Below are 13,144 nucleotides of genomic sequence, written 5' to 3'. Positions count from 1 at the left end.
AGAGAGAGAGACGTTATGAAACTACCTTTACAACCCCTTACCTCATGGCAACAAAATGGTGCATATTTCACTCAAATCGCACATCTTAGATAAAATTTTGAGTTTTTCGCAAAAATAATGGATTTCTTTTTCCCCAAACTACAATTTATAATAAAACCCATATAAATAAAGAAAACTTTCAAACGTTGTACAAAATTCGCAAATATCAAAAAGACATCATCAAAAATGTCAGCTTGTTAATCAGAATTTTGAGATTACTGGGTATGCAGTTTTATAGCCCAATCAATTCTATGATACAAAAAACGTCGAGCATTCGTTATAAGTAGCAAATGCACAGATAGGCATCAAAACAAAAAAAAAAAATTATCAAAAATCAATGCGGTTTTTTTGCTATTTTATAATACTAATTGAATGGGCTTTAAAACTGCATACCTAAAATTTTTCTCTGATTAGAAAGTGTCAAATATTAAAGTGACTGTTTGAAGTCGCTCAATAATCACGTTGATTTCTGTTTGTTTTTTTTTTCTGCTTGCATATAATCTTGAGCATTTTCTTCCACATAAAAAAATTGTATAAAAAATATGCAACAAAAATTTGGAAACAATTTTTTTAAATATGAAATAGATTAAGTATGTGAAGCCAATAAATTTTAATATAAAAAAGAGTTTGAGCATTCGTTATAAGTAGCAAATGCACAAGACCGCCAACAAAAACAAAAACAAATTATCAAAACTCAATGCGATTTTTTGCTATTTTATTACACTAAAATTCAATAGGCTCTAAAACTGCATACCGAAATTTTTCTCTGATTAGAAAATTTTTCTTCAGATTAGAAATTTTTTTCTTTCTGAATTAAATTTAAGTTTTTCTCTGATTTAAAATGACTTTTTGAAGTTACTCAAAAATCACGTTACTTTGTGATAATTTTTTTTTTATACGATGTTGAGCATTTCCGTCCATATAAAAATATTTTATAAAAAAACGAGCGCCAAAAAAATTGTCCATCAAAAATGTTGTGTATTGTTGTGAAAATATGCAGCGACTTAATAATTTGACCACAAGTGCATATATATGTAGATATGCACATTTTTGCTAATTTCTCTACAAACCCGTTATGAATTTGAGTAATTTTCGTGAATACGGAATTTTTATTTATTTTCTGCATGATTTTCCCCATTACTCATTATTTTGAACTTTGCTCTCGTTCCCCTCTCAACTTGTTTACCCATTAAACGCTGTCATTCATCAATACACACACATCAGTTGACTAGCGGCCCCACAAACACATGCCGAATCTGCGTGTGGCTGCATCTACACACAGCCCCATTCAATTTAACAGCGCACTGTAACATATGACCATGTACCAGTACAGCTGTAAATAAATATGTATGCGTACGTATTTCTGCGCGGATTTATATTGGCCCCGAACGAATTGCACAATTCTTTTCAATTAAAATTTATTGAAATTGATGCATTCCGGCTATTAATGAAGAAAATGCAAAAAAAACAAATCAACAAATTAAACCAAAATTTCACTTGTTTACAAAATTTCAATATTTTCAGCATATTGCAGACATGCAAATGTATGTATGTTAGTTTCGTATTTGCCGCGCAACAGACTTATTATAGCTAACCGCAATAAAAGTGAAATTGTTATGCTAACTTATTGATTTTTGTGCTTTTCTTGCTGAACTGCTTGGCAGCAGCTTCTAATTGTTTTCTTGTAGTGCAAATCTGTTTACCGCACACTTCGATGTTCAGTCTCTGCGCTTTTTTTCTTTCTTTTCTTTAAGTATTGTGGGTATTTATAGCACGAGCAAATGGTGGGCGTGCCAAATTCTGCCCACGCTAGGACGAAAACTATTAGCATGGGCAACATGTGACGCATGACATCATACTGAAAAACTTTTAGAGGGTGGCGGCTGTGTGCAGCCGGCTGTGGCCAGCACGAAATTTCTGTTCATAGAAAAAGAAAGAGAAAATTATGCTGTGCGTTGTGTTGCAAAGTGTCTTCTAATTTGCGCGTATTTAATTCGTTTGTGCATTTCGAGCTTTCTGGCGTTAGCAACATCAAACATTTTAAAGAGACAAAAGTGGGACGTGTTTTTTTCTTTTTCTTTTTATTTCTTCGTTTTATGAGTTCCGAATTTTTTATGATATTTTATTTGCTTTTATTAATTGGTTAGATTGACATATGTGCGTATGTATGTATTTTGAAATAAATTATTATATTTTTTTTAATTAGATATGATCGGGGTGCACATCCTTTGTTGTTTTTTTGGACGTGCTTCCGTTTCGATTTGAACGAATAGAGGAACTTGCAGTTCAATGCCGCCTCCGCACGGCAGTTGGTTTTTATGAGCAGTTTTTTTATGGCAAAATTACACTCGGTGGTGCAACTAACTGTATTTTTTTTTTGTTTCATTTTATTTTTTTTTTTTTGTTTTTTAACTTAACGTAATAACTGTTTGTATCTTCTCGTGTTTCACCATCTGTTTCACAGTCTGCTCCGAACGCCGCCCAACCGAATGGTAGTCGCTCACAAACCCATTCAACTACGGCCGTCATTAAATTTGTTTACTTCGTACAAAAAAAAGGCTCGCTACTTATCGTTGCTTGAATGGCACAGCATTGTCGTAATACTTTGTTCGCTTTATTTTTTTCCACTATGATTTTTTTTAGTTTATTTCTGCCCCAGCTGGGTTTGCTTTTTTATTTGTTAATTATTCATTATTGTTCTCAATGCAAGAGCGATTTTGCAAAAAACACGCTATCAGTCTACTAGAAATTGAAACAAAATGTGTGCAATTGTTACAACAACAAATATAATTTAAAAAATTCTTTTTTTTTACAAAATAAGATTCTAAAGAATTAAATATTTTTAATTTTGTTGACAACGCCAAATGCAAAAAATTGCTGTTTGACTCTAGGGGGTCACCCCTATAATTCTTCGCTATAAATGGGGCGGCTAAAGTGCGTAGAAGTCAAGATATTCCCACACGGAATACATTTTAACTATTTAAGTCTTTTTTTATAAAGAGCCTTTTTTCAAGACGCTGGCATCGACAAGATTCGAAACCCATTTTTTTAGTCTCCATCAGGCTTCGGAATTCAAAATATGCATGAATTAATTACAATAGATATATTTTTTGGATTTGGGATCAAGATATTCCGAAAATCGTTTTAATGACCTGATTCAGGTTATATTTATTTAAATATTTATTTGATTTATAGAAAATAAGTAGGAAACAATATTTTTTTTAAATGGGCCCAATAAATGTCGCAAAGGTCGAGATTTTTATACTTAGTCCTGCCATAAGTTCTGTTACAAGTTAAGTCCGTTATAGATATGAAATTATAATACTTTTTTTAATACAGTTTTGTTTCCTTGTTCACTCCTCTTGGGGGCGTAGGGCCTCGGCAAGAATTGTCTTGCGTTATTTTCGTTAATCTATTTGATTTCTGACAGGGTAGGTGATTAGCCTGCCGCTACAATGAAGCTAGTTTTATTTAATCATCTAAATATTAAAAAAAAATGTAAATTTCATTCAAAATGGTCACCATTTGCTTTTACACAAGCTTTCAAACAATTAGGCCATTCAGCTATTTATTGTAGTACGCACGGTTTCCATGGATATTGACGTCGCTGCTCTAACCAAAGATTGTTTGAGACTTTCCTAATTTCTGTGAGGCCTTCGATCAGTTGAGCGACGGAAGGCTATCAGGTGGAGATCATCTGTAATTAGACATGGATCCAGTCGATATATTCATTTACCTGGACATGATTTTCTGTTTTCTAAGGGGATTTCTGCGATTTTTTTCTCGAGACGCTTTTATGGCTGCACTGGTTTGAACCACGCGAGGACGACTATTTCTTTTTCAGTTTGTCACTTCAGACGTTTGGGCAAAACGATAGATCGTGCGGTAAACAAACATTCTCGAAATAGTAAGTTTTTTCAGCAATTCGTAAATCTCTCTTGCACTTTTACCACAGTTCTGTAATGCAATCACTCCAGTGGGATTTCCTTAGCTCCCAACTCCATTGTTAACAAACTAAATTTGCCACGGAACTGAGTATAATTTATAAGAAGACAATGCATATGAACAAAAGCAAAAATAACGGAAGTGTTTTCTGTGAATTCGTTCTCGGCGTATGCATTGAAAAATTTTGTCACAGAATTTATGGCAAGACTACGTAATGCAGATTCAAAGATTTCAGAATAAAGTATTAAAGTCCACCGGAAATGCTCTTGGTATATTCGTCATAACGACCTTGAACGGGTTCAATCACTGCTACAATACAAAAGTATGGAGGGCAAAACTTAAACGAAAGAAGCCCCATAATCTCCTGGAGTAAACAACCATCTATAAAATTATGTGAATTAGACAAAACTTAATGCATATTTCTCGTAAGTTAAAACATATACATATAACTTACTATATAGTTGCAATGTTAATAAAAAAAAAAATAAAAAAATTATATTTTATCTTGCTTTCCTTTTCTTTATTTTATTTAATTTTTTTATTTTTTATTCTATTTTATTTTTTATTATTTTAATTTTTTTTTATATTTTTTTTTTATTTTTAATTTTTTTTTTTTAATTTTTTTTTTTTGGCCAAATTAACTTAATTTATTTTAATTTAACTAAAGTTATTTTAATTTCATTTCGATATATTATGAATTCAATTTCATTTTGTTTTATTTTTACTGCACAAATTCTCATAAAGCTCACTGTATTATCAAGTAAATATTAACTACCCATATTTTATTCAGTCTTATCTTTTTATAACTAACGAGCATTTGAAACTAAGCCATCACATCTGAATAAGTCCACAACACAGGCCGCAGTAAATAACATTGCTTGCCTATGCGCATTGATATACATACATACATACATACATATACTGATGCACATATTTACATACACAAACATATGCGTAATTATACATACACGCGCACACACAAACATTTTTATAGTAGTGACTTTAGTTTTGGAAATCCCATTGTCCTAGACCCGCGCGCGCTATGAGCAATTTGACGCCCCCGAAAAGTTGTTTGACGATTGTCAAATTGTTGTTGAAGATTGTATTATTATTGTCTAAGTATTATTTATGTCTAGAACTGCAAAGTTTAGCAAATGTTGCCTTTTCGCTGAATGTATACTTCATTCTGTCCGCATAAAATACTCGTAATTGAGAGCTAAGATAAATCGTCTAAATTCAAAGCAAAACAAGTGTTTTAAATATGCACGGTAAAATGCCCCCCACTCAGCACACATTTCCAGGAGAAAGTCTGAGCGTACACCATACTTCCCCAAAGCTATAAGGTAGCACTTTACCATAATATAATTACTTTTATATCATCAAATTGGATTGATTGCAAGTACCCCTTTTTAAGCTATACACAAAATAAGATCCAATACTCCACAGTTTATCAAAATTAATTGGCGTCTATGATTAATGCCAGCAAAAAAAAACCACGATGTTATCACTTTCTACGAAATTCTACTCGTATAGAAGACAATGCCGTTGGTTATATTTGCTGATAAGAAATATAAAAATATCAGCTGGACATTCCGAAACGCAGCATAATTCATTACATTCAAAACAGCCATTGTTGATTTCGCCAATATTTACGTATAAGCGACGAGGAATTTTAAATGTGCAAGAATAAATTAAAATATTCTCTTTCATGGTTGGCAGCTATTGTGAGGCATTTATTGTTTTAAGCGAAGTGATAAGCCGCTCTGATTGGAGCACTGCGCGTTGACAATTCATTGCTTACAAATAATCTTGCACGTGTGTGTATCTCTATCAAAATAATATTTAATGCACTCACAAATCAAGCAATCTTTTGTTTTATCAATTTTACATTTTCGTACACACCACACAAATAACTAATCCAAATAACTATTGATTGCTCATTGCCAAAAGTTTGCTTAGGAGTGCACAAACTGATGAATTGCGTTTGACAAAACTTGACAAATCTTTGATGAATTCTTAACATGGCAAACACACATTTATGCTCAACACCTTTGCTGAATGTTTTACATTTTATTTTAATTTCAATTTCACTTATGTATCTTACTCAGCCACTTTACATTTTATGCACTACTTTTCAATGAAATTCCTTCCACTCTTTCGAATGACTTGCATAAGCACACAAACAATAACAATAACTATGGTAATGTACCTGCGGAAGCCGGTAAACGGTATATCTATCTATTCGTTATACGTCGGTTATTTCTGAACGAGCGAACTTCCTCTGTTATTAAAAGAGCGACAGTTATCTTTCGCTTCCAACAGCATCAAACTTCCTATCTACAAAAGTCTTCCAAAATTCAAAACAAAAAACCCAACAGCAACAAGAAAAACGACACTAACTACAGATATATGTACTTATATATGTATCAATGAACTTGACGGTCAACGTGCAGATTAGTAACAGCGACATAACAGAACAAATTAACGACTTTTTGCAATGGCATGGAAAAAACGCCGACACTGCTCGTTGATTTTTGCTTATTTTTCTTGCCCCTTTTTTTCTAACTTTCGTTTGATTGTTTTTATTGTGATCACGATAATTAGGCAAAAGTGCCTAGAGGGGCAACAAAGATGAGTCGCGCGTTGTTTTTAACGCTAATTAGGCTTTGTATATTAAGCGAATTTTTCGATGTTTATTTGCGTATGAACAGTTGCAGTTTGCTTTGTAAATGTTAGCACACTAAATATGTAGAGCAACACAACAAAATATGTACATACATTTCATTTAGAAATAATATTTATTATTTATTTGAATTATTTCTCACCAAACAACTGGCAAACGTTGTGGGGCCAACAATTCACTAGGCGGACTAGTGGAGCAAGTGGTGGCCACAAGCAGGTCAAGCACACACACACAAACGCGCACACAGCCAAATGCAATTCAATGCGCAGCCTCAGCCCAAGCTTCGGCCTCTGTTTTCTTATCGCCTGCAGCTATTGGCATCTTCACTAAACCTTTTTTTTTCAATTTTGTATGCTATTTTCAATAATCACCTCTTTCACTGCACCACATTCGTAGTTGTGCACTTGTTTTGCTTTATTTATGCCGCTAGTATTGTTGTTATTTTTCTTCTTTTTGTTTGCTAAGCTTGCACTACACTTTGATTTGCAATTTTTTAAAAACTGATAAATTTGTTACTGTTGTAAGGCTTTTACACACACACACACGCACGTACGATTATTTATATAGAGGTGACAGAAAAACTGCTCTGCTGTCTGCAGTCGACTGACAAAATGTCAAAGGAAAATTGCTCATTCACTGTATTGGTCTGGTCTTCGCATCTATTGTGAATGATTTGTGCATCGCTCACTTCCTGTTATCCGTTTGCAGAGAAACCAGTGAGTGCATAAATGTTTTTTTTATTCATTTTCTACATCGGTGGAGAATTGGAAATGATCGTTGAATAGCAGAAAGGAAGAGAACGGTTGAAGTTCACAATTTTGAATAGATTTCGTAGAGATTAATGAAGCAGTTAAATCAATATTTTTAAAATTGAAAAAGTGGGAAAGTAAATTCAGAGTAGTTTGGCTTACAATTGTTTAGGTGGCAAAATTTATGTGTGCGAATAATTCAAGTTTATTTTATCCTTTGCAAATGATGAGAAATTGAAGTGTAGTGTCGAATTCACGGTAAACATTTAAGGAGCAGTTTTGGGTGAACTTTTTCGTGAGCAATACGGGACAGTTATTTAAAATAGTTCGCAAAAATCACGAAAGGTTCAAATATTGACGAAAAAGCTATGACCAAATATTTTTCACAAAATAAAAATGAGAAAAAAAAAAATGTTTTTAAGTTATAATAATTTTCTTTTAATGGCATGGTAAATTTACTAATTCGTTAGAGCGCGAAAATAATGAAAAATATACAAAAATATTAATCGGCCGCCGTAGCCGAATGGATCGTACGTAGGTCCGTATCTACGTGCAAGAAACAGCAAAATGATAGAAAAAGTTTTTTCTAATAGCCGTCGCCTCTCGGCAGGCAATGGGAAGCCTTCGAGTGTATTTTTGAGTTGAGGATTTCCCTTTCTTCGCAGCGTTTGTTTATTTTTATTTATTATATTTATGGTGGCTTCCATAGCCGAATAGGTTGTTGCGTGAATACCTTTCGGAGATGTACAGATCCGAATCTCCGTGCATGAAACACTAAATAATAGAGAACTCCGAGTTTATGTTTGCCGCGAAAAAGCTTCTCATAAAAAATCTTTGTCGTTTGGAATCGGCTTAAAACTGTAGGTCTCTCCATTTGTGGAGCAACAGCAAGACGCATGCCACCAATAGAAGAAAAAGCTCGGCCAAACAGCAAAATAAAGGGTGTAGGCGTCAATTATGTATGAATTTATTGAAGATTTTTCTTAGTATATTTTACATACATGCATACATATTAACGTATTCACTTAATATTAACTAGCTGCATTGTCTCCAAAGCGCTCTGGCCAAAACTGAATCTTAAAAGGACAAAATGTCTGCTTGGATTCAACAGATTAACTACCAGCTCAACTCACAGGTGTTATGGCGGGTCACTGCACTATTGGCACCTTAGCCAGTAGAATGAGTGTACCTCAGAATGATTTCTGCAAGAGCTGTGAAGGTGAAGAAAAAATTTAGTCGGTACAACACTTCCTCTGTGAATGTCCTACACTTCAAAGAAGCCGTGCTAAATAGCTTGGCGATTATTTCTTTGACTACCTGGGAAATGTGGAAAATGTCTCACTGGAGCGCCTTGTTACCTTCTTAAAACAATGCAAATGGTTTAAGAAACTTAGTTAGGGCAAGGAAGTAAAATGCAGATATTACTATGAACCTTTTTTTAACAAGGTTTAAAAGCAATTCAAAGCCTTAGTCAGTGTGGGACTTTAACGCCACTAAAATCACCTCAAGTCCGACTGTTCATCCTATAGGGATAACGTTTTCTGGAGGCTGTCGTGAGCAATAAGCTCAATCGTCAGTTATACTCGTCTGCTGTTAGGTTTGCTGCATTTTATCAATGCAACAGTTGTGGTTACTGCCGCGTTCGACTCGCATCATTCCTTCGCCTTCAATCAATGTTGCGAAGTTCCACGATAATTCGTGTTGCAAAAGCTTGTACCGCCCTCCATTTTTCAGTCGACTCAAGCATTTGTGAAACTAGGTTTATGGGCGTCAGAAACACACCAGTTTTTCTTGCTAGGTCATCGCGTTCCTTTTCGAACCTGCTGCAATAAAAAGCCACATGTTCGACCGTCTCCTCTTCGTCCAAGCATTCTGGACAATAAGGACTACCAGTCAAGTCTAGGCGATGCAGATATTTTTGGAAGCATCCTTGTCCACTTAATAGCTGTGCTAGGAAGGAATCAACGTCTCCGATCCACTCTTTAAATCATGGTATCAACCTATGCGTCAGTCAGCTATCGAGGTTGTTGTTGTTGTTGTTAACAGCATAGGTAGCCCTGTCAGTGTAGTCATATCATCGGTCGTCTTCGTCTAGCTCATCTAGGGGTAGGCCCAGGAAACATGCTGTTTCGACAGGTTGGGTCCAGAGGGAGAGGGGGGTTAGATGAGTCGGTAGAACGCTATCGAGGTAGAAAGTTCTGCTTGTTTGAGTTCCTCTGTCGGCTTCGTACCTTGCGAGCAGTACAACCTCTTCTGTAAGTTTGCCCGGATGTTTATAGGCATTTTGCTGGCCATGACGCCGATTGCATCCTCCGACACCGTTCTATAGGCACGTGCGGTCCTCAATGCACTTGTTCTGCTCACCTACAGTACTTCTTTAAAATGGCACTTTTCGTGCTCCAGCCTAGATTGGAAAGGCGTTAAGCATTATGGAGTCTGTCACAGTGGAAATAATTTTCTCGTGGCGCCCTGTGGTCCTCCTATGTTCGGTAGAGCCAATAGGCCTTAGGGCTCGTCTTAGGCAAGCAACCTATCTAAACGATCCTAACCTACTTAATATTAAAAAGAAATCTTTGGACCAATAAATAATTATCTCAAAGATGGGAAGCCAGAAAAAAAGTTCGATGTTTTAACATGGAATAAAATAGACACTCTCACTCAAAGCGGTATCTGCTATCGGAAACAAATCATATTTATATTTGGTTGAGGAGTGTCACTCCCACAGTATTCCACAAATTGTTTTTGTTTTTATTGTATGTAAATTACGCAGTTGAAAATATCTGTACATAAAGAATCTATGTATTATTTATTGTAATTTGTTACAATTTCTTGATAAACGTAAAACTAAACACATAATTATTATAATTAAATCGCTCAAGAACTATGTTTTTGATGAACGAGAAACCAGTTCTCGATAATACGCTTACACATACAGGATACACATTTACCCTGCTAAAAAGCATAAAACTAACAATCTTGTAGAATGTAATTGTTTGATCACATCATTCATATGGAGAATTACAAAAAGACGAATTCTTTGTTGTTCTGGAAAATAAATTCTATTTGTTTTTGTCTCTTATACAAATTACGCACTAAGTACAAATTCAATTAATGCAAAACTAAAGTTCAAAAAATCAATTTTACATGCTTAATTTACAGCTTGCGAGCACTAGAAAATTGTGCTCTAAATATGAAGCTTCAGAACAGGTTCCGTATACGGTAAATTATACCAAATAATTTGTTATTGTTCTTCGGCAAAACTTGCAGAGAAATTAACTATGGAAATAGAGTTCGGTCTAAATTTCACTATGCTATTACGTTACGTTAGTTCTTGCCATTTATGGACTAGCTTTAAGCTACGCCATACTTGTAATATCTTATGGATATTATAAAATAGTATTTAAAAAATCATCTAAAGCTATACTATTTCATTTATATGTTATGATATCAATTTTTTCTTCTCCTCCACAAGATCACCTGCCGACTTCTTCGCTGCCGCAGTTTTCTTATCATTGCGCTTACCATAGAACATATCAAAGAAGAGCGCAGCGAATACTAATAACGCACCAAACCATTGCCTGGGTATCAGCACATTACCGAATAGTACCACCGAGCATAGTACAGTAAAGAATTTGCGTGTTGTTGTCACCACAGAACAGGCAAGCGGTCCGAAATTGGCTACCATAAGAAAGATGAAAAGTTGGCCCAAAGCGCCGCACAGCGCCAACATTGCCAAGTGTCCCCAGAGCTCAGGATGGCGCGTAGCAAAGTGCAAAAATTCCTTTGCTTCACCTGCAAACAGAAAAAATACATTGTCGAATATTAACATAAAGCACTAGAATTTTATATCTTGAACTCTTTCTCGTATTAGTTTACAACTTCCTTCTTACCTGTAAGAATTGTTGCAAAGCTGACCATAATAGTACTCCAGAAATTCATGGCAAACATCATTTGCTGCCCCGTAGGCGCACTTGAAGCGCGCATTCTCTCTTGCACTGCGCCGGTTAAGCCATCCATGGCCAAACTCAGAAAAAGCAAAAGCTCACCTAAGCCAGTGGTTTCTTTTGGCAAGTGTGCAATTTGACTTTCCTTGTACATAAACAATACTACACCAACAACGATTGATGTTACACAGGCGTAACGTACCCAGGAATATGATTTGCGGCCAATTAATACACCCAATATCATTACCGGTATTGGTTTAGCTGACTTGCCAACCACTTGCGTGGGATAAGGCACCCAACGTAGCGCCATATTGGACGCGACCATTGCTAGCAGATAGGTGAGTGCGCACACAGCGTAATAACCCGTATGTGTTTGATCCTCTTTCTTCGCTTTTTTAGTCCACAACATTCCTGTTGAAGAAATCAAGAATACGTCAACATAGCAATTGGCAACTATCATAATTGCATTCAAGCAGCGGTCTCACCTTTGGCGAAAATGAAATTACAAAAACACTGCACCCACACTAAAGCCAGCACATACGTGAAACGCTCGCCAACTTTGCCATCCTCATTCGGTTCGTCACCGTAGCGTCCACGGGTGATTTTCTCCTGCACGATACCGAACAAGAAGTAACAAAAGAAAATACTCATAGAGTATATAAGAAATCTGCTCTTCTCTGGTATTTTCATTTTATAGTAGCTGATGCAGCGAGTGAATGTAAAATAAAATATCCGAGTCTTATGTTGCCACGAAATAAACCAATTGGAAATACCGATTCGCTAGGCAGGAATGAAATCTAATTTGTCAATTATTGATGCACACGTCAGAAGTTTTTTGTTGCCGCACTCGACAAAAGACGCTACGTCAATTTATGCGATTGCCACAATCAGCTGTTGAGGTTTCCCATAATTAGTGCTACCACATTAATGTTGCCTTTATGAGGTTACCATACCGAGATACTGAAGTGGTGGGTTTTAAAATTTGAATTCTAACATCTATGTACAGTAGTCCGACCAGTCTCTTAAAGTACGTTCACATATGGCAGATTACCTCCAAAATTGACAATGAGCTGTCAATACTGTTGGGAAAAGTTTTTTTTCATAGAAATTATTTTGGTGGCATATTTCGGTATTTTTTGTTTGTTAAATTATTATTAACGATATGAAGAAAATACAAGGAGAAGGAATAGCTAATTTAATTGCGCAATTGGCTGTTAATAGTGAACAGTTGAAGGAAATCCGTATGCGACGTTTACTGAGGTTTCAAAAAATTATGGCAGCACTACGCATGGGAAATTCTATATTACGGTTTATAATAAGTAATAAGAGGACCAAACATTTATAAACTCACACTTTTTTCTGTAAATTGAGTCCATACTTGTAATTTATAATATTTAACAAACATTTTATTAGAATTATGTTTACAGACCTGTTTTCTTTGCCGGCATCCATTTCATTTAGTTTTTATTTCGATGTTTCTCCTAACATTCGTAATAATAATTATCGATAATACAGATAATAATATGTCAAAAAGTATCATTATTATCTAGCATTATTTTATAATCTTAGATTTTGGGAAAGGAATTTTGTATGAGAAATCGCGCTTTTTAATTACGGATTTTGAGTTAAGCGTGATAAAGTAGATCATCGACTTATATGTGAACGTATTATTAAAGCCGATAAAATAAGTTAAGGGGTTAGAGGTAGTCAAAATTTTCAAATAATTTGATTTTTTTTTGTTTGTATTTTCTTAAGGTGTAATATCTTAAAAATATTGTGTGAAA

At 35.1% G+C, this 13,144-nt stretch overlaps 1 protein-coding gene across 1 annotated transcript; it reads right to left on the bottom strand.

Annotated features, from left to right (window-relative positions):
• Positions 1-10,203: 10,203 nt before the first annotated feature.
• LOC128857887 (solute carrier family 35 member B1 homolog) lies at positions 10,204-12,243 on the bottom strand. Its single transcript, XM_054093703.1, has 3 exons — positions 11,846-12,243; positions 11,307-11,771; positions 10,204-11,208 (listed from the first exon to the last, which is right to left on the bottom strand). The coding sequence occupies exons 1-3, from the start codon at positions 12,048-12,050 to the stop codon at positions 10,856-10,858; spliced, it is 1,023 nt and encodes a 340-aa protein (XP_053949678.1). The 5' UTR covers positions 12,051-12,243; the 3' UTR covers positions 10,204-10,855.
• Between the last annotated feature and the right edge of the window lie 901 nt (positions 12,244-13,144).

The sequence above is a fragment of the Anastrepha ludens genome, chromosome 2 (assembly GCF_028408465.1).
Source record: "Anastrepha ludens isolate Willacy chromosome 2, idAnaLude1.1, whole genome shotgun sequence".
Lineage (NCBI taxonomy): Eukaryota > Metazoa > Arthropoda > Insecta > Diptera > Tephritidae > Anastrepha > Anastrepha ludens.
Note: the sequence above shows the minus strand (reverse complement) of the source record. Positions and strands in the feature narration are given on the sequence as shown.